This window comes from Morone saxatilis, unplaced genomic scaffold (genome assembly GCF_004916995.1).
Source record: "Morone saxatilis isolate NCDOM2014 unplaced genomic scaffold, NCSU_SB_2.0 Contig3, whole genome shotgun sequence".
In the NCBI taxonomy this organism is placed as follows: Eukaryota; Metazoa; Chordata; class Actinopteri; family Moronidae; genus Morone; species Morone saxatilis.
In genome coordinates, this window is record NW_023339873.1 from 14,856,225 (window position 1) to 14,878,148 (window position 21,924).

Here is a 21,924-nt window from a genome sequence, read left to right on the forward strand (position 1 = left end):
CTGACGCCTTCAAATGCAATGCCTCCCAATACAAGATGGCATTGAAACACACCACAAAGAATCAATTGCGTTACCCTTTCACACACTTTGTCTTTCTGCAAGTGTGCTGCTGCTCTCGGCTCACTCATATGTGGAGTCATTTAAAACTGCCTCAATCACAAGTCAAACTCTTTACTCTAGGGGGTGTTTTAATATTTTGCTGCACTGCGGAACAGCTCATGGTGTTATTAATTAATACATCATTCCTTTATGGTGAAACTCACTTCCTGTTTGAATAGGTTCTGCCGGTTCTTGAGTGAGCGCAGCTTGATTTGCCTCTCTTCATGCTCCAGCTCAACGTCAGGGAGCTGGAAATAGGCGATGAGGTCATTGAGGGTTTGGAGCACTTCCTCAACAGGCAGCGAGACCAGGGCCCTATTCTTAACACCCAGACAATCCAGGTCTCTGAGGGGGGGGGCAAAGAGAGCACATCAAGACTCACACACAAAAAAAAAACATTCAGACACAACAGCAGTTTGTGATCATTTATAGCAATCAAAATTTTCCCATTCATCAACGACACAGTAACTGGAAGGCTGAGCAGACCTGAAGAGAGACTGTGATGACTAACACAATGTTTAGCCCACAGGTTCATCCATGCTGAAATGCTGATTTCCGCTGGCCAGCTAAAAATAGCTGCTGTCGTACGCGTGGGAGGGGTGCGGGGGAGATGTGTGTGTGTCACAGCAATGGGGGAAGCTGACAGACTCTCACATGTTCCCGCCATGAGTGCCCCGGAGCCCGACCCAGGGGACAGCGGGCCGTTTGATAACAAATAAGGGTACTGGAAGCATCCACTTACGTGCTCCACAGCCTCCTTTTTCATAGCTGGTCGTGCGTAGCCGTGACGCCACTGCAATATTTGCCTTTTGGAAACGCATGACTGGACCACTGAGCGAGCTGTCTGGGGCTTTGGCACCCCACTCAGTCAAAACTCGCAGGCCCAGAGCTTAACTCTCCACTGGGAACGTTCACAATATGGAGGGACGTTACATCACGATTGTGTGGACTGTGTGAGCGTCTGTGGGGTTTTTGAAATGTCTGGTTTTTAGGCTTCGTCAGTAATTTGTTGATGTGGTGCAGTTGGGGACTCTTTGTTTTATCATCTCTATTAATTATGCTCTACAAGCATCAGTATGTCGCTCACGCAACTTGTACCAATGACAGGACATTTTGCAAAGTACCCTAATAAAGTGTCTCAAGACAAATGTGGACTGTAATTTGGCTTAATTGGGCAATTTGTGTAATCACAACACTGCGTGCTTTAGCGAGGACTAGCAGTGTTGCTGCAATGTTTAGCATACCTGATGAATCGCTTAAAGAGCAATGTGGTGTTGCGGATGATTCGTGCAGCGCGGGACTCCTCGTGCTGACAGCGCTGCAGGGTCAACCCGTCATCCATGTGACCTTCAGAATGCAGGCACGCCTTGAGAGGGCAGGAAGAGAAAGAGTGAGACATTGCCATGAGACCATATAAGGGAAAATAGGGGAAAACGACCAAAAAAAGGAAGAGGAAGCCATTTAATGGAGCGAAAGTCTCCAGCCGTCCTCAGCCAGCACTGAGCCACAATGTCTGGAACACAGGTGCTGACACTACAGGCTATCTGGCTGTGTTTACATGGAAGACACATTGTCACGCACATTATCGCGCGCGCACCTCTATTGCTTCTGCCACAGTAGGGACAAGATTTATATTTAGTCAAGGCAGAGATCCAAACTAATAGACGATCATCTTAACTCAATCAACTCATTACACTCAAAACTATTATCCGCTCCAAGGAATCTCATTTGTTTAATAATTTTGTTTGCTTTTGTATGTGCTTTGCAACTGAAGACAGGGCAGTGTGTGCTTGTCTCCACTCACTCGTCTCTTGAGGGGACCCAGACGGGCAGATTTGACATCAGGTGCCTGGTAGGAGAGCCAGAGTCCCGTGGCAACGTGCATGATGAAGCAGAGTGAGTCCCCGTATTTAATCTCCGCTACCCCCATGCCCTCAATGTCCCGCTTGGGGCTCTGCTCCAGCTTCTCCTGCACAGGGGGGAGGAGAAAATGAACATGTCAAAGCTGTCGGTGTGAAACGCACGGGCACAATCATAAAATGTGCACATTCAGACATACTGCATGCAGATTTGTTCTTAATCAACCACCAACCAAATGTCAACCGCATCTGCTGTTTATGGCTCTATCTATCACAGTGAGATGATTGTATTTGTTTCGCTATTAGGATCAGATATAACTGCAACCCATAATCGACATGAGGACTTCGGTGATAAATGACTTCACTTGTATTCTGTAATGCATACTTTAAATCCACATTGGAATGGTCCCTAATTGGCTCACAATCACTGGCCATATCTAGAAACTCCATTACACAAAGTTAGGCTAAATGGCTGGTTTAGTCAGAGTCTGCAAGTTCAGCTAAATTAACCTCTATGGCGTAGCTTTCACTGGTCCAATAATTTCCATTGTCCTTGAAAAAATGGTGATTTTCCAGTCCAAGGGGAGTGGGCGGTTCATTTGTAAAGGTTTCGATGTGATCCTTTGTAACTCCCTTCCAGTGGCGTTTAATGAGGAAGTGTGTGTGTATGAGCCCATGTGACACAGGTCACCTTGAGGGAACAGTGGGGAATCTTGTGCCCTTGTATCCGTGTGCCTGTGTGTGTCCTAACCTTGGAGGCTCTGAAGCAGAAGGCGGTGGCGATGGTGTCGGACCTCTCTCGGTCCTGCAGCACCAACCCCCTGTCCTCAGTCAGGGCCAGGTAGTGGCCGGTGGTCAGGTGTCGCAGTCGGAAGGGCTGACCCCAGCGGATGTGGCTCCCACTCCAGCTGTCAAGGTCATACCCATGCATTAAAATGAAACACACATAGAAACATAGGGGGGGACAAAAGTTGCTTTCCATAAGCCCTGGAAGCCTCATATCCGCTAATTAGTTGATCTAAACATTGCCACCAGCGGTTAATTATCCCGTGTCATGCGGTAGAATAATTATCAAATAGCTGAAAACATTTCTCTAATTATGCACTTTGTTTCTGTTCAGGAAATTCAAAACAAAAACCGGGGTCAAAAACACAGCAGATGTGACAAATATCATGTTTGACGTAGGGAGTGAAATGGAAAAGGGAAAGGCTACATCCCTGTGAGGCAGTAAAGTAGCCGGGATCAAAGACCTTAAAAAGAAAGGGACAGAAAGGAAGAAAAACAGGGAGGGAGACCGAGGAATAAAGAGACAGAGAGGCCACAGTGCAGCATTAAATCCTAGGTAGGGAGAGGGAGGAAAGGACAAATGGGCGAGGAGAGAAAAAAAAATAGAAAGAGGAAACAGCAGATACAAAGAAACAGGTGGGATGGAAAAACAGGAGAGTGAACGAAAACGGAAAAAGGTAGTGAGAAACAGAAAGGAAATAAATAGATAACAGATAACGCAAAACTCAACCCACCTGATTCGGAGTGGCTCCAGCCTCCACAAGGACCTGGCCTTGGCGCCGGCTTTACCCGTCTCATAGTTGACTATCCTGGGGGATACCAGAAAAGCATGAGTGGGTGGCCTGTCTGCGGGATGCTTTAAATGTCTAGCCACTGCTGATGCTGTCAAGGTCATTCATCCTGGCTTAGAAGGATGCCACCTCTTTACTCTCATTTGTCACACTGATATTCACCAGGAGGATGTTCGACTCAGACACGTAAGCAGACACACACTGAAGAACGGGCTTTATTTACTCTCCAGACTACAGCATCACATCCTTCAAACAGAGACATGTGCGCCCTGATAACCCACAGCTACACTGTCTATCAGTGATATGGGTGACTGGGTCCAAAGATAAAAGAAATCGCTCATCGCCCCCCCGGTGACAGCTTTGAGTGTGTTTGATTTGCCCCAGAAAACCTCTAAGACCTCTAAAAAAGCTTGCTCCGTCTGTTGAATTTCAAGGACAGTAGGAGAAAAGCCAAAGCTGGAAATTAATAACTAATCCCGCCCCCATATTTTCTGTGCTCTAATCTAAAAATAGACATATGTGTGTATGTGTGTTTGTGGCCAGAAGGAAGACACATCTCCTGGCACCTGGCTGAGTGTGAATGGGCCTTGCCCGCTGTTTTGACCCACTTCAAGCCCAGTGTGCCATTTTTCTGCGGCCTACCTTATCTGTGTTGGCACCAAGCAGCTATACTGTAGATAAAAATAACACAGCAGCCATTTTGGCTCCCCGGAGAGCTGAGTGTCACGCTGGTCACAGGCATTTTTATGAAGCGAGCTGGGAGCTGAAGAACCGTAGGTAACTTCCAAGTCAGTTAGCTTTTTGTGTGCTACATAACTGCTTTCCCATCACTAAAGTGTGACCCCTAAAGCTGCAGTGTAATCTAGTTTGTTCAACGCTCGGTGTGTTTCGCACCTCTGCTGCTCTTCACTCTGGTCTGATCCTGGGATGGCCACCACCTCGTCGTGTCCATGGAACAGCCGCATCACATGACCACCCAACAGGTAGCCTATTGGAGGAGGAAGGGCAGAAGATTTAGATATGGTGACTACAGAAAATTAATTTCCTGTTTTGTCGCTGCTCTTGCCTCCGCTTTAAACACTTGTCGTCTCAGAGATGCAATCTGGAAAGATGGACTATCTAGCTCACACAAGTGGGTTATGAGTTTAGGGAGCCCTTTTGCATTTGGTGAGTTTTTCTAAATTCATAAAAATCCAAACAGATCTGATTATGGCAAACTTTGGTTATTTTGATATGACAAGAGATTTCCATAAAGCCTCCAACAAGCATTGATGCTGGGAATAGTCACAGCTGAAAAAAAGACTTTTATACTGGAAATAATTAGACTCTCCATGTTTAAAAGAAAAGTTAAATGAGAGCTACATTAATTTAATACAGAAACAAAAAGTGTTTTGAATGTTTGGGGGTCTTTCCTTGACTAATTAGTAGACCCCTGCACCCATCTTGAGATATATTTATTAATTCACATTCACAGACAACCCACACCTGCTCCTTTACAACTTGCAAACCTGAAAAAATACCACAGAATCATGTTGAAAAAATGTTTTAAAAAAATGTGAAGAAATTAAGGCTGGGGTTTTGTGTATGTGTCGTCTGGTCTCTACCTTCTTCTATGTTGCTACCGGAGCAGATGGGATGGACGTTCCACAGGGTTTGCATGAAGGAAGCATCCACCTGGATGTTGCCATTGGAGATGGATAAGTGCTGCAGGAAAGGACGTACAAACAGCATTTACTTATTTGTGTGAATCCACACCAGTACAGAGGGGCTGAACTGTCAAAGACTGTAGGCAGAAGACTGTAGGCAGAAGTGAAAATATATATTATATATTATTATTATGAAAAAAACACTTGACTACCAGAGACATTTTACCTGTATGGTTCTACTTTTGGTTCTACAGAATAAAAGGATTTAATACAACAAATATGTCACAATAAATATACTGAGAATAACCTGATAGCAAACAAATGTGGGTTTTATAGAAAAATAGACACTGGATTTCTGACATCTACTTAAAATCAAATCAAATGTGATGTTGACTTTTTTTAGATAGAGTTCAGCGGAAGTTTGAAACTCTCTGTAATCACTGATCAGGAAGAAAACTCCAGTTTATCACTGAGCGCTGAGGGAACCATAAAACTGACTGACAGATGCCTTGAGAGCTTGGGAATTTATACTGTCTGGGGGGCTGTACTGCTGTGCATATGTGTGTGTGTGTGTGTGTGTGTGGTTGTGTTTTCCACAGTTTCTGTGTGTACGACTCCAAAAAAACTAATTTTGTGGCAGCTGTGTACTGATCATCCGCCCTCTCCAGAGTCCCTCTGCAGCCCTTAGGTGCTGTCCCCATGTACCACTGTGTGGGCGACCACCGGGACAGACTACCAGATTGACATTGGTGACTGTAAGGCGATAGTGGTCATCTGGCCGTGCCCCTGCCGCCATAGGGGGGTAAACACCGCCTGGCTGCTGTCACTAACTTCATGGATCACAGTGGAGATGTTTCCCAGGGTTAACATAGCCCAGTGCTATCATAGCCCAGTGCTATGATGCTAAGCTTAGAGGGCAGGAAGGTCTAATAGTAAAAGAAGCCTATTGCTGAAAAGGTCAGTTCAGAAGTGCAATAGGGACATAATCATTATTAATGGCGGTGGGGATGAGGGGGTGTGACAAGGGTGATAAAGGCAGAGGCTCATTTGAAATGGCACTGGCAGCCGTCTAAAGAAATCATAATCCACCAAAGCAGACATTTCCAATTCAAATTTTGCTTAATGTAACTTAACTTGGATGACTGTCTCGCAGTCATCCAGGAGAAAAAATTTGTCGCTTTTAATGTTAAGCCCTCCTGCAGCAGAGAGGTCATGGGGAGAGTGCAGTATGTGGTATCCGGATTGTGATAATCTGAAATTTTGTCACATCAGGGGAAAGCAGAGTTGATGTTCTCTACTAAGACCTCATACATTATGCATGCAAACAAACACACACACACATATACACACACACTAGCTACAGCTTCAAGGGACAAATGGCTGACAATAAACTTACAAGGTATCGCTCTGAGGACAAGCTGACAAGGATGAGGTCATCACCAATCCGCACTTTCTCTCCTTCGGATCTCTGTTTGGAGGCAGGGTGGATCGTCCACCAACAGGCTTCACCTACAGTGATACACACACACATATGCTGTCTCCTTATTTTAATTTCAACAAACTGATATAGTGTTCTGAGAGCATGACTTTGCCACTGCCACAATGTCATCTGTAATTACTAATAATGCAATAAGGCGAGAGGAGGTAGAAATGAGAACACATGTGGATGCATAATCTTTTTAATTTGATATTGAAGTGACCTGCTGCATGGAATAAAATAAATAACAATGCCTAAGATGCATAAAATGTCCATGTATCAGGATACCACAACAAGACTATCGAATGTGCAGCAGAGATGTAATCGGCACCATGTCTACAGTTGTCCACGGGGAATATTAACTGGGATACCAAAAAAAATGAACAAATAAGGTGCAGAGAGAGATAAAGAGAGGGGGGCTTGAAGATAACAGAGAGAGAGAGAGATAGACAGAGGAAACAAATGGATGGACAAAGAGAGACGGAGCCAGCGAGAATGAAAGTGGAAAAGGAGGAGGATGAAAGCAAACTGTGCCAAATGTGTTCTTTTACCTGTTGAATCCTCCTGTAGACCGACATCAAAGGACAGCTTATCTGTCTGTGACCTTGATGTCTTCAAACAGGCCAGGTACTGTGGTGTGACATAGGACAGAGCCGTCACACACACGCACACACTCCTCTGCAGAAGACCTTGCTCACATGCTGCTTCTGTCATATTCTTGAATCGCTAATGACGTTTAAATCCCGCTAATCAGGTTTGAACTTGTTTTTCTTACGATGCTGACACTGATTGTGTGCGATCTCTTACCATAGAGCTGAAGGAATGCCGCAGGAGGATGGCGTGTCCGTACAGAAGAGTCTTGTGTCCGCCGCTCTGCGCTGCCTGCAGAGATAATTCACCAACACATGCACACATATAGGTAGTCACATATCAAGCTCGAGCTCCTGACAGAACAGCCCCAGTGGTCTCCCTCCAACTGCTTCAATCTACGCCCGACCTCTGGTACTCAACTTTGACCTCAGCGAGGACCTTCTCGCCAACTGTGATGACCTCAAGCTCGGGGCACACATCTCCTGGGGAGGTTTTGCCCCCCCATCTCGCCAATGAAGACATGCAATCTGACTTGCCACAGGAGATGGTGTTTCTGGCTCCTGTATCCTTGAACGAACAGGATACGGGGTCATCTTTCCAGCACTCCGACTACAGGAATGCGGGAAGGATGTGCAACTATTGTAAGTCTCCGATGCAACGGCAACATTAGCAGGGAGTGACTCCACCACTTATGGGGTTGGGTTAAGATGCAGGAGGGGAACAGATGAGATCTCTACTGGTAGAGATGCAGAGGGGGATAAAGAAGAGTTTTTGCTGGTTTTCTTCGGCAAGCAATTCCCATGTTACTCACCTTCCTTATGAGCCTCTAGGAAGCATTAAGGTAAGAAAGAGAGTCATTATTCAGAAAGGACTATTGTTCTCCTGAGCCTTCCTGCCTGCCTCTGCCTTATTTTAATCTTTGGTACAAATTAGTAAAGTCCTGGAGGCACATGTGATTGTCAAAAAGTCATTTTTTGAGAGGGATTAAGGAAAACATTCTTTGGCATGTTGTGTGCCACTGGCAAAAGATCCAGAAATAATTTCTGAAACAATGCCAAACAGCCAAGTTTAACCATAAAAATGTCTCATTAAACTGAAACTACAGCCACTACAGGACACTAATATGTAGTCAAGACTTAAAATCTACCAAAGCTTAAGTTTTATAATTATCTGAGAGATGCATGAGTCATGGCAGTGTCTCTTCAAAAAAATCCTACCACTCAAAGCCTCTCTTTGGTTCCATTTTGTTGTCTCTCTTTTTTCTCTTTCTCCCTCTATCCTGCTTGATTGGCTACTGGGACAATACCCAGCCTGTGATGTTGATGCAGTTGTGTCGTGCAGACTGCAGCACTGGCTTCCAGGCTTCTTCTGTGCTTCTGGCTACTGCTATATGCTGGCTGAGGTACTGAGCTTAATGCGGCGAGGCACATCCAGCTGCAATCACCACAACCAATAAACCCCAAGTCTTCCGCTCACTTCCTTATCCCCACGGCCGGGCAGTGTGTTATACAGATAGAGTAGAGCGAGGGAAATTGTTGCTCATATCAGTAAGAAAAAGAATCTTCGACATGTGGAAACACACTGCAGCTAAAATTCAATACACCTTGAGCAACTGAAATGAGTAAAACTGTATTACCCTCAGCTCAGTGAACCATACAAGAAAGAAACTATTGGATCAAAGAGGTATGAGAGAAGATTTAAGCTATGTAGTGTATCTTCTGTCCAGCTGTTGACCACAAGTGACATCAATTCAAATGCGTGACATTTAGCAGGACACAGCCTCCTGGTGTGTGAGCCCTGCAGCAGATTCTGAGAGTGTGTGTGTGACCACAGTATTGTGGTTTCTCTTAAAGGTACGAAAAGCCACAAGCTCAAAGAAAAAAGAGGTGGCAGGGATAGCAGAGGAAAAGAAAACACAAGCGCACCAGATGTTGTCATGGCAGCTCGGTTTCTTTGACATTCCATTCCATCATTTGCCCTTTTGACCAGCGACCTCCAAATCAAACAGGTCAGCGGCTTCTGGATGAGCGATGACAAATTCACGCAAAGTGATCGCTGCTGGACACCAAGCTAAATGGGGGTTGGAATCTACACTAGCTGCAAGTGTGTTGTGTTTGCAGGTCCTCTTCGGCCCCCTCTGTGTCTCACTGCCTTCCGGCTAAAACCGGCTACACTACCGATTTGCTCCAGCCACCCTCTATTGATAAGCCTATCTGTTCAAAGACGTATTGATTTCAGAGCCTCAGCCGAGACATATTCAACCTCCATTTCCCCTTTAATGGTGCTTCCTCCAGTGGCATTTTAGCGCAGGCGAAGAATGGTGAATAGGTAGACAATATTGAAAACAGATAAATGTGAGTAGAGAGAAAACACTGAAGTAACATTGTAAAAATGGCCAATCCGAGACATTTAAAAGCCTCTGGGCCATTTGCTACAAAGGCACAAAGATGTGAAAGGTTAAAGGTGAGATTTCTGAGATGAGTAAATCTTCCAGCTAGTCTTATGGAAACCTAACAATATTAAATTCCAACTGAAATCACATTAAGTCCCCTTTTGCAAAAATATTTTTTATATATCATTTTGCAATAAAAAAATTATTTATATTCTTTATTATAAAAAGGAAGAAAAATAGGTATTTGGGGATCAGAAATTTTCAAAAATCTTTCTCTCAGCCGCTGGAGGGGTGTATCTGTGTTTGATTGACAGCAGCTAGCAGGCTGAGCCCCAGCTGGGGAACAGAGACAAAGTCATCAGACTTGTGCTGCTAACAAGCCATGGACAGATCGTGTATTGTTAGCAGTGATATTGAAGTGTAAGGACCACACCAACATCTAAATGGACCGAAGTAATATTTTAAGGCAAGTTTACAGGATGTTTAATGTCCTGCAGCTGAGCCTAATCTATTTAGCTATCTAGCCAACATGTGACATTAATAATGCACAGTTCCCTATGAATGTTTATGTGGTGGCTTGTTCAACAAGGCGCAGGACAAGATGTCTGTTCATATTTGTTAGTTTGATAAGGAGACTTTAGCAAAAAATTTAATGTGGGTTGTCGTTCAAAGTCTGTGGCTCTTGTTTTGTGTAGCAGGCAGCTGTCGGGCTGTCAGTGTCACAATCTACAATATGTAACAACAATATTTAAAATAAAGTAATTTGATTGGCTGTATGGAAACAAGTATCTATGTAGAGGGAGAGCTAACTGTGTCGCACCAAAAGTATGCAAAGGTAGGGGGCACCATCATGAAAAGCAAAAAATATACATTTTTCCTTTCTTCTTTTCCCAAAGGAGAACACATTGTGATTGAGATATGTATGTCGTAGCAGACAAAAAAACATGCAATTCCAGTTGGACTTTAATAGTTATATGAAGGTGCTGATGAAAGAGAAATGAATATGGCCGTTTAAGCTTTAATTTAGCGTTGAATATTTTGAGCACCCTTTTTTCTCTGCTGTGGATCATAATTCCCTGCCAGCTAGCTCTCCGCCTCCCCGCAGCAGCAGTGGAACCAATGATCTTGACTTCTGTCCTTCTGTTGCGCAGACAGTCTACTGTTGCCACAAAGCTTTAGCTCCGAAACATCAGTTTATCTCATAAGTCAAGTCAATAATTATGAGCCTTAACAACTGAGGATTTATGGAATTTCTCACCATCATTAGCCCCGTGGCATTAAAGGTTGACGTAGCTAAAGCTGACTCAAAGTCCGCTGGGAGCTTTTTTTTTTGACTAAATCACTCATGATCATTTTCCGTCTTGTTGCAGAAATCTTGGTCTCAGCTGATTGCATCATCCAATTGCATCTCATAGTGTACAGCCAAGAGTGAGTGAGTAAAAGAAGATACTGTGACAAATTAGAGCCTTATCCTACGGTAGGGTTTGCATAAAACAAATGATACTGCAATGAACATCCATCTGAATGCCCAGAGGACAAGACTAATGTTAATCTGACGCTAATCCAGCATTGGTGCCGCTCTAGTTCTCCGGCAGTGGAAAGTGAGTTGTGTGAGAGCTGACGGTTGAAGGGAACCTCATTGGGAAGTCTATACGAAACTCTATTTGTCTCTGTCAGCTCGGTAGGAGCTCATACACAATCTTCTCACCCAGTGTACACAAAAAATCCATACAATCATTAGTTATATTAAAGTATGAGCTCTGGTGTTTGCATAAACATTTTTCGATATCTAATGTAAAGACAAATGTTCAGTGGTGACGTGTTATAGCAGACAAGCCATTCTGTGGGACGTTAATGAGGGGAGAATAAGAGAACAAACTGGGTATTGTGACTAATCTACTACGTCATGCGTCAGGGATGAGAGGAGAATGGTATGAGTGGTGAACATACCCATCGATCCGGGCCACGTGTCTATCATGCGGAAGATGGAGATTATACACGGAAAATAGAAGATAAAGATGGGAGAATTACACATCTGTCACAGCAATGAGAAAGAGAGTCAAACACACTTACAAGAAGACAACTAGAACAACATCAGGAGCAGAGATTACAGTGATGAATGAGTGTTGGTTTCAAGATCAGCCACATAGTAATGATTACACGTGCACATTACCTCCTCCAGACACTCCTCTTTACTTTTATTATATTAGAAGTTCTTGAAAAAAGATGAATCTACTGCCAGCTGCTCTGTTTGCTTTGATGATGCTTATGTTATAAAGAAAAATATGTAGCCAAATTAAGCTGTTTTCCTTCAAGGCTTGGTGTTAATCAAATGGTCAAAAGTGCATGCGGCACTTGAGGAAAAGCTGCAGTAATGTCAGGGCATCCTCATTAATATTCATTGGGGGTCGGACCTCTCTGCAGTCGGGGTCCCCTGGCCACTGTAATGAGCCTATTTTGCGCATTAATCTCTTTATAGTGACTAAACAAGCTAAGAGTATTACAACTTAACTGATTCATTATAGTACACTGTTTTACAACCCACTCTTTTGATCATCTAACAGAAAGGGACAAACAGTACATGACTCAGGGATGGCTTATGAAGAATTGAAGTATGGGTTGTCAGAGTGTTTCCTATCCGTGTGTGTGTGTGTTTGTGTGTGTGTGTGTGTGTGTGTTTACCATCACTCACCCCTTCACTGTTCTGTCCGCTCTTAGCCAGCATCTCCTGAAGGGCCCGTACTGACAGAGACTGCTCCAGCACAAAGGTGCAGATGCACAGGTCTGGAGGAACATACTGCAACAACAGAGAAGTGGGTTAACAGTTAAAACTGCTGGAAGTTCTCACAAAGGAGATTTAAAAGGGCCCCTTTAATTTACTCAAGCAGCATGAAGCATATTTCTAAAGCCTATAAAATGCAATGTCTTATCAGACTAAATCAAAAGTTGAGGTTACAGACAACCTCAGAAGACATAGAGTTGATTCCTGATGTCGGGTTTTCAAACTATGTTAATATTTTCTCCAAACAGCAACCAGTCCCCCCAAAAGTTTGGACTCACAAAGAACTTCTTTTTCAACATCTCAAACTTTTCTAACACCAAGATGGGTATCCAAGGGCATCCAAGGTCCATGGAATATGCAGTTTCTCCACTTCTGGGTAATGAAATCTCTGACACTGTTATCTCATGCTGCCCTGAGCCCACCAAGATGCAAAATTTAGATGAAAACAAGCTGCAAGGAGGCTGTGTCCTGCTTAACAATTATTTTCTTATGGAATAAAATATATATAATGGCAGATTATCAAGGCCATTTTAGTGGCACGTAGAGAAATTGTCTTGCGTGTCATTTTATAGGCCTTTATAAAACAAATATGGGCTGATAATGATCAGTGGCCACTCAATTAGAGAACCCGTAAAGAACATCCAAAATTAAATAAAAACGAAGTCTGATAAAATTATTATGAAAGTGAATCATAAACATTTCATAATGAGCTGAGTTTGAATGATTTCTTCTAGTATTTTACTAACATTTTAGTGGCACAGAGCTGACTAATGTAAGCTAGATCCACACTGTGGAGGGCTTAAAATCTTAAGATTAATTCTAAAATCAACTGGAAGCCAATGCAAAGATGCTAAAATAGGAGTTATGTGATCTCTCTGGTCTTATCCAGTTAACAGTCTGGCTGCAGCATTCTGTAATAATCAGGTAAAGAGTGCATTAATCAATTCTGGGGAAGATGAAAGCATGATAACCGAGAAGTCAGAGAATGATTTGAAAAATGATTAGATTTTTGGAACGATATACAAACTTGTTAAAAACAAGAACTGGACTAGCTCAAAGATAACTCCTGTCTGCAAGAGGCTTAACAAAGGGAGTTGGGAGGAAGTCTTAGACATCCAACATTTGATCATGTCAGTTATAAAGTTCTTCAAGGAAATCAGACTGCTGGTGGATCCTGATTTTCCAAACACATACAGTTGTGTGTCATCTGTATAACAATAAAAAGAAATTTTCAATTTGAAGGCATGTAGATTCAACACAGAAGGGGATTTCTGGGACCGATCACTAGAAGCAGTATCAACCGATACCAATTACCAGTTCTATTTGAAGCCTTCTATTTATTTATTTATTTATCATTATTTATTTATTATTTAACATTGTATATTCAGTATTTAAATTAAGACACAAGAAAGTATCATGAAATGAAAACTTTTTATATATCTTCTGACATTTTCACACCCAAGCAGTTTGATTCGGTTCAAATGGACCCTGGTGTGTTCGTCCGGTTAGTGCAGCTTGTCTGGGCTGGTGTGAAAGCTGTCAATCGAACTCTGGTTCAGACCAAACAACTGGTCTGAGACAGATGTAAAGGGTGGTCTTGCAGCGTGGTTTGTTAGTAGTGTGAAAGCAAACAAACCAATAACAGCATCTTATGTATATGTGATTTTAGCATGACTACAAAAGCTAAACTACTCATGAATCCATCTGCTGATCAAGAAATCTGTTCAGGAAGCAATCTTACATTTGATGCAAATCATTTGGTAAGACATAGAGTATTTTCCCTGATTAATAGGTCAATCACCTTTAAAACTGCTCTGTTTGTATCCTACTCTGTGTACTTTGTCAGTTCATTAAGTCCATTAAAAAGTGTGTGACAGCTTTCCCACAGTAATAAGCCCTGAATCATTACTTTACAAGACGCCTCCTTTTTGCCCTGTCTCTACCTGCTAGTTATTATTCATAACATGTGGTCAGTTTGCGGTCTATTAATAATGCTTATAATCAGCTATTTCTTAAGAACATAAATATACACAATCAGAAGCATTTAGGTGATTGATGATTTATTAATGATGCAGGGTGACAATCGCTAAAACTGTTATCTGTTTGTATAACGTTAGGTTTACTCCTCTTGGTGTGTTTGTAAAAAGCTAGTGTGGAAATGAGCATGACTAAAATGCAACAATGTATAATTTTTTCCCTTGGTCCAGACCACATCTACTGAACTAGTGCATAGAACTTTATGCTACATAAGCAAAATACCCATATAGCCAGAAAAATGAAAGCTACACCGTGAATCTACAGGGATATTCTTATTAGATGCCCACTCATAAAAGTCTGTGCTGACTGCTGCATTTTTACCGCTTCAACCAAGTTCATCTTAATGAAGTAGGCGATATTCATTAAAAGGTACTTAAGAAACAGATTAAGTGCTCTCAGGTCAGTCTGCGCTCAGATAAGCCAGGTCTTGGACAGAGCGATATTAGACAAATGAAGAAGATGCCAAATCGCATCCCAAACCAGGGCAGCACTGGACAGAACAGCAGAGGATGGAGGCAAGTCACTGACAGAATGAGGGAAGCAGGGATGAAGATACTGTGGGGCATGGCTACAAGATAAATGATACCAACCTAAACACCCTCCCTGGCCTCCTTACTGAGTATCTCAACTCCTTACAAACTGGTTCACTCACACAGGTACATCTAACCTCATTTGCAAACTTCACACAACCCAGTTTCAGGGTGAAGTAGCAATGGCTTCACATTTAAGACTTAAAATGGCACTACTGTGCACAGCGACAGCAATCTGATCATTAAAATCTAAGTCATGTTGAAGTATAGATGCTGCAGGCGGGACTGTGCAAATGCTTTAGTGAAAACAAACAGAGATGACTTGATTTATTGCAACACATGCCAGTGTGTTGGAATCTAACAATAGTGTTTCCAGATTGTCTCACTAGCCAGCTGCAGTCTATAGACACACAACACAATTACTTAATTTAGACATCAACTTGAATGATTTGTGTTATTTGGAGAGATGGTATGCATTAATTTTCATCCCAAATGTTCAGATATGCAGAGAAACGCTCCATTCTCCCATCAAGGCACTTAAAGGAATTGTTTGACATTTTGAGGAATACATCCATTTGCTTTTTTGCAGAGTTTGATGAGAAGATACCTGACACCACTCCCATATTTGTCTATTAAAGCAGCTGTAATCAATACTTTTATATGAACAATGGTTCACATGAAAGGTATTGCTCCAAGTGATGAACCCATAGAGACTTAACTGAAAAGGTGATAATACATCTGCTGCAGCTTAGTTGATTAATTTTATTAAAAACTGGTGTAAATATGAAGCTACACCGAGGTTAGCTTAGCTTAGCATAAAGGCTAGAAGCAGGGGGAAACAGCTAAGCTAAGCTAACTCATTCATTCATAATAATAGGTATAATAAGCATTCACAACTACAGTAAATAAATATACAACACTTGCACAATGTTCTCCTTCAGTCTGTATGCAATAACACATTTTCAGCATGCTGTTTGGGTTAGGGATGCCTCTGCACTAGTTGCCTTCTTCTCTAGCAGTGTCACTGTAGAGAAATCATAATAAAAGGTCTGGTGGGAAGCAATGCAGCCCCGCCCTCATCTCTCTGGGTGACTAACAGCTGACCTTTGCTCTCTCCAGGCGCAGGACTGTAACAGTTGGTGGTGAGGGGACTGTCTTGAGAGAGCAAGGAAGTGAAATGAAGGTCTTAAAGAACAGAAGAGGATGATGAGTGTCCAGCCTTGTCAGGATGTCCTCTCACAGGGCAGAGCAGGCAGACAGCTTTACAACAGCTTGGCCATGCCCTGGCGTTTGGTTTATGACCAATAGTGCAATGAGGGAAAGAGCATAGTTAGATGGTGGGCAAGGATAGATCATGTTTTTATTTCTGTCTCCGGGGAGAGGGTCAAAAAGGGTTCGAGTCGATTGCCCTGAGGAGGTGACCTCGTACTCTGCCATTCCTTTTCCGCTTAATTGGATGAGCTGCTAAAACTGTTAATTGAAGGGGTGAAGAAAGGAACAATTTTGGCCACTGCTAGTTTCTTGTTTCACAGCATTTCTGCCATTATGGTAGGTGGGCATCTACCCTCCAGTGGTCATAATATTGAGTCGCTGACAGGCAGGAGGTGCTAGGCATATATCATAATCAACTTCTCACAGGGTGATTGATGTTGCCATTTAAACTGTGCACACTTTAAATCAACCACATCCTGTCGTCCTGGTGCTGTGCCCCATTATTAGACTAGTTCACCAAAGAAAGGAGGTATCCTATTCAGTCGTCCAGGCCCCCTTCTAAATTGCCATCTTGGGTTTTTTCACCCCTCTGTCGTTGATCCCAAAGGTGGGGTGATGGCTTTTCATAAAAACGGCAGGCAATGAAGACAAAGTGCAAGACAGGGAGAACATCCATCACACCTGTCAGGTATAATTACCATCCAATATGGGATGAAAGCCTTGCCTCCCTCTGCGCACAATAACCCCCCAAAATACACACATAGTCTTTGTGAGAGCTGTTAGAGGGGATGTTGAAAGGAGAGAAGAGACTAAATGCTGGGAGTACATGGATCTTTTATGCGTTCTTCCTCTTTCAGCCTCCTCATGTTGTTGCTCTTTCTCTGAAAAGCATCTTTGTGTCTCTAACACATTTACACACTGTATATGCCTGGTGTCCAAGCTTGAGCGAAATTAATCTCAGACAATTATAATGGATTCTGATTTAAACTCAATCAATGCAGAAAAAGCCCATTAGGCCTGCTGTCAACAGGCTCTGCTATAGGAAAACACTCATGGCAGATAAGCAGCGGAGCAACAGGGTCCTAGGAAAGGTGAGAGTATCTTGAGATTGTCTCTCCAACAGCCAATCATCATTCAGATGTTTCTGCCTAATAACTTTCTGAGTAAAATGCTGAAGAAATAGGCTGAGGATGTGCTTCATAATTTTCATAATTTGTTAAACAAAAATGCATTTCGGTGGCAACCTGCTGATTACAAAGGCAAACAATTAAATTTAACGCAACCGTCGTAATTAAAACTTTGCACTTAGTCGCAAACCAGCAAATGCGTCAGCAGCTACAACCGTTCTGCTCAGCTGCAATAAAGCTGTAGGCAATTAAAGCCAACGACAGCACCGTTTATGAAACAATCCATCAAACACGTCCAGAGGCGTAATTTCATTGAATTATCATCTGACGACGGGCCCACAGAGATGCAACGTCGTCCCTGAACCATTGGAGAAAAAAGCTCATCAAGGAGCCTGCGTGGTGGAATGGAGCTGTTTGTTCCAGCTTTGATGGTGTACTTTCTGCCTTTCTGTGCGTCTTCTCCGCTCGGCTTCACTGAATCTCTGCTGGACCTAAACATGGATGAACTAAATGGATGTCTGGTTTCCATGGAGTTCTCGCCTGGGTGAACTCATCCTTTCGTCCGGTTCACTTTTCTGCAAAGTGCTTCAGCGTCTCTATATGAACATACAGTTAAATATATAACAGAGAAAACATGGCTTTTCATCAAAGAATTGAGCAGAGACATGCATCTTAATGTTCCTCAGAGCAGAGAGGACCGTGGAGTTACTGTGCCTACCTTTGCCTCAGATGTGGGCTCCAGGTAACACAGCCGATTGCCCAGCCCCTCAGCAGCCAGGCAGAACTTGCGATTCTCCTTCTGGATGCAGGCCACGCACTGAAGCACCACTTCATCATCCTGTCAAGACAAAACGGACTTCAGTTTGTGTGTCTGTACATGCGAGCGAAGATGCTGAGAGTGTGTGCGCCGTCCCCAGAGAGCCCCCCGTTCGCCCATACACATGCATGCCCACACTAGTCCATTGATTAGGGGAGACTCTTGTGCCACAGCTATATAAAGCCTTGAAAGTGTCTCCAGTCATCCACCACCACAGCGAGAGAGGAATAACATTGGTGTCAGTATTACATTTTGTGTTTCTTTAAAGAGGTCCTTTTCAAAACAAGAGAAAGAAACTGTGCAACCATCAAGTCAAGTACACCCTAAAGAGCGAATTGTAACAACTGACATATATTTCCCCTCCTTCACAAGTGATCTTTTTTTTTCTCTGCCTCTGCCCTGCTAATTGGGGGGGGGGGGTTCCCTCTAAATGTGATGATCAAACAGAGACCATCCATGGCTTATCCCTTTGAGTCGACGCAATCTCATTTAAGCTGTTTATATGGCACAAATTAGGCAATTGACTAATAAGTAGTACTGGTAAGTAAATTCATTCATTTATGTATGTATGAAAAAGAGAGGTATTTCACGGCTTTGATGCTGCATTAGTAATTACGTATGAACTTATGAGTGCATATATTTGAGCATGCATGCCTATATTTCTCATATTTCTGGATGTATCTAAGAAATGTCTGGTTGGATTTCTAGCACTTAGCTCCAGTTAGATCAAGTCCAGAATGTGACCACAGTTGTACACCTAAATGCAGTGTCACAAGGATCTAAATACAACCCTCAGAGTGAAAATCAATATCTCTTATTCGTTTTGGCTGTCATATGCAGATATTTGCATTAGGGCACTACAGTAAGTGTCTCCTGAAGCTTTTTAAACACAACATTAGCATCAGTCACGTCAGCACAAACAGCCATCGGCATAGGGATAATGAAGAACAAGGTAAGCATTTTATTAATGATTAACAACAACATTATACATAGCTATTCAGCACTGTTTATGTTAAAGATGGGCATAAAGAGGAACCATAAATAGATGTTGATGCAGATGAGCCATGTGGGTATTATTCCTGCTTTCTGTCTTTGTGAAGGTATATCAATTGCAGCAATTATATATATCAGCAAAAGGCAGGTGTAGTATAGAGCAATTCCCCCAATATGCATTCTTTTGGGAGAACAACAGCAGAAAACAAACATCTGAGGCTGCTGTTGTGTAAATGGGTTGATTGTGTTTATAGTGCTGGCCCCCGTAAACGCTGAATTGGACCGAGTTACTCTTCACGATAGCAGAGCGAGCGGAAATCTGCTGATATGGGCTGCTACGGGAGGCAGGGGGGTGGGGGATATTCTGCACAATGGCCAGCTGCATTATTTAATGTATGGGGGATTGTGCTGAGAGCAGAGTGCAGCAGTAGTAGTAGTAACAGTAAAGCACTCCATTACGGTGCAGTATGATGCAAGAGAGAGAGAGAGAGAGAGAATAAAGATGTCTAGCATCCGTCTCTGAGTGTACGTGTGTATACAGCTTCTTTTTTTTTATTTTTATTTTTTTTACATTTGTGTTGCACTGCATTACAATCAATATGCCAAGCCTCAGGGCCCTCAAACCACATGCATGACACATTTTTTTTTCTTCCAGTTGATGCTCACATTTGCCAGGGAAGTGGTTCATGGAGAGACTACACACATTGTGAGCCTATGAAAAGAAAGTATTGTGTGTGGGTGTCCTACAGAATAATAGCACAACTATTTGGTATGTGATGCGATAATAATAACTAGTGATTATTAATGTACTGATGTATTTACATTACTTTAAAACAAATGTTTGTATTAGTAGTATGAAGTTTTTTGGAAAAGGTTTTGTTTTCATTCAGACAAACCACATTTATATGTAAGCAGCGTATGAAGATCTTAACAGTAATAAAGGGGAACACAATAAACCTAGTTCTCAAGCAGCATGCAGAGAGCCAGAAGTCATGTGAGGAATGTCCAACAGACAAACTACACTGGCCAACTGTGCCAAACTACCTTTGAAATAGTTAACAGTGGATGGGGTTTGCTCAGTTGTCATAGAGTTGATTGAGTCACTATAATCGGATCGCTGAAATTACATTTGCAATGTAATAACAACTAGAAACTTAATGTAAAGATGGAAAATGCATCGCCGCTTCCTCCCACTATGCAAAAGCATGGATGTATTAAGAGAACTGGATACAGTGTTGGAGGTGACGCTCCGTTCATTCCTACAAAAAGCTGCTCAATGGCGCATGAAGCCAAACAAGCCACTTCCCGCTGTACTACACATTATGCTCAAACCACAAATTCTTTCTTTATATGCAGTTTATGGTAACAACTTAGTCACCACCATGACAACAGAGCAAATTGAGCTCATGAAGCCCAGGAAATGTGGCAGAAAGCTCTCTAACACTTCCAATACGTGGAGATGGCAAGTTGTTATATATATTATATATAATATATTATATAATAAGGTAAATAATAAAAACAATAAATATTATACTTAATATAACTATCAAAAAATAGCCAGTAATGTCATAATCTAATTTTTTTGTGTATATTCATATTGGTAAATACGGTCCATCATTACAATATACAATCTGAAATACATGTATTCTGCTTTTATGTTAGACAGCAGATATAATTGAGATAATACTGACTGCTGGAATTGATTGTGCCATTCAGGGGACTGTTATGGGAAAGACTTTGGATAATGCTAACAGTCTTGGATCAATATGAAAATGTTATTCAACTCGGATGCAGATTGAAATGAATAGCCCTCTAAGGTAAATCAACACTTGGCTGGGTTGGAACATGCAATCAGTCTCCCTGTTGAGAGAGAGACAGCATAGGGCTGATTTGGGCCCTATAAGGACAGTATCGATCCACACATTGCATTCCTGCCAAGATGCACACACACGCAGGTCAGCACACACACACACACACACACACACACACATCTCTTTAAGGCTAACTCTCATGTCTCTGTCTCCGTCTAGCCCACGACTTTTCTCTCTCGTCTCACCCCCACACTGAGGTACAATTAAGCATCTGACGTTGTCTCTCGCTCTCTCTCTCCGTCACTAACCCCTCTTACTGACTCATCCCCTATCGGACCTGACCACTACAGAGGAGGAGGAGGCGCTCACTCCTATCAATCATTTATCAAGTCAAGCACTAAGTGATGTCAGCCAGACTGGAAGGAAAGAAGCTGCTCTCCTCAGCTTGGGATTTCTATAGCAGAAATTAGAAAGGTCAAGCAAAATCAGAGTGCTGTACCGAGAGCCTAAGGATAGTTTTGCAGGTATTTGATGATTATAAGTCATCCTGTGTGAAACATGAATGTATGTTTCACATTTCATGGCAATCCATGCAATAGGTGTTGAGCCATTTCACTCTAAAACAAAAATGTCAACCTGCCGGTGGCATTAGGTAGGAAATCATTAGAATTCATCCTACAGACATCCAGTTTCAGACTGGTTGAAAAACCCTCAACGAGACTGTATTGAAGAACAGAAGCTAGTGGAACATTGGCTAGCCCAACTGTGACGTCAGGGCTTGAGCTCTGTAGACTAAAGAAAACAATTATTAATTCCCCTGTCCTTCAACAATCTGAGACGTAAATCGCCAAGGGCACCTTGAGATTGAATTTCCCTCTATCATAATATCCCTGTCTCACACTCTCACTCTTATTCCTTTGTTCTGTGTAAATCCATGCATTTGTCATCTCCACTGTGTATATGTGTGTGTGTGT

The 21,924-nt window shown here is 42.5% G+C and overlaps 1 protein-coding gene across 1 annotated transcript in view; it reads right to left on the bottom strand.

Annotated features, from left to right (window-relative positions):
* Positions 1-21,924, bottom strand: part of LOC118336940 (ryanodine receptor 3-like) — a 101,741-nt gene that overhangs the window by 64,306 nt on the left and 15,511 nt on the right. Inside the window, exons 2-13 of the mRNA XM_035673712.1 lie at positions 18,048-18,167; positions 12,334-12,438; positions 7,466-7,540; positions 7,210-7,288; positions 6,578-6,690; positions 5,140-5,239; positions 4,430-4,523; positions 3,479-3,553; positions 2,710-2,866; positions 1,904-2,068; positions 1,344-1,465; positions 264-444 (exon numbers count right to left, since the gene is read on the bottom strand). Of these exons, the coding sequence (XP_035529605.1) occupies positions 264-444; positions 1,344-1,465; positions 1,904-2,068; positions 2,710-2,866; positions 3,479-3,553; positions 4,430-4,523; positions 5,140-5,239; positions 6,578-6,690; positions 7,210-7,288; positions 7,466-7,540; positions 12,334-12,438; positions 18,048-18,167 (1,386 nt within the window). The remainder of the gene's footprint in view (positions 1-263; positions 445-1,343; positions 1,466-1,903; positions 2,069-2,709; positions 2,867-3,478; positions 3,554-4,429; positions 4,524-5,139; positions 5,240-6,577; positions 6,691-7,209; positions 7,289-7,465; positions 7,541-12,333; positions 12,439-18,047; positions 18,168-21,924) is intronic.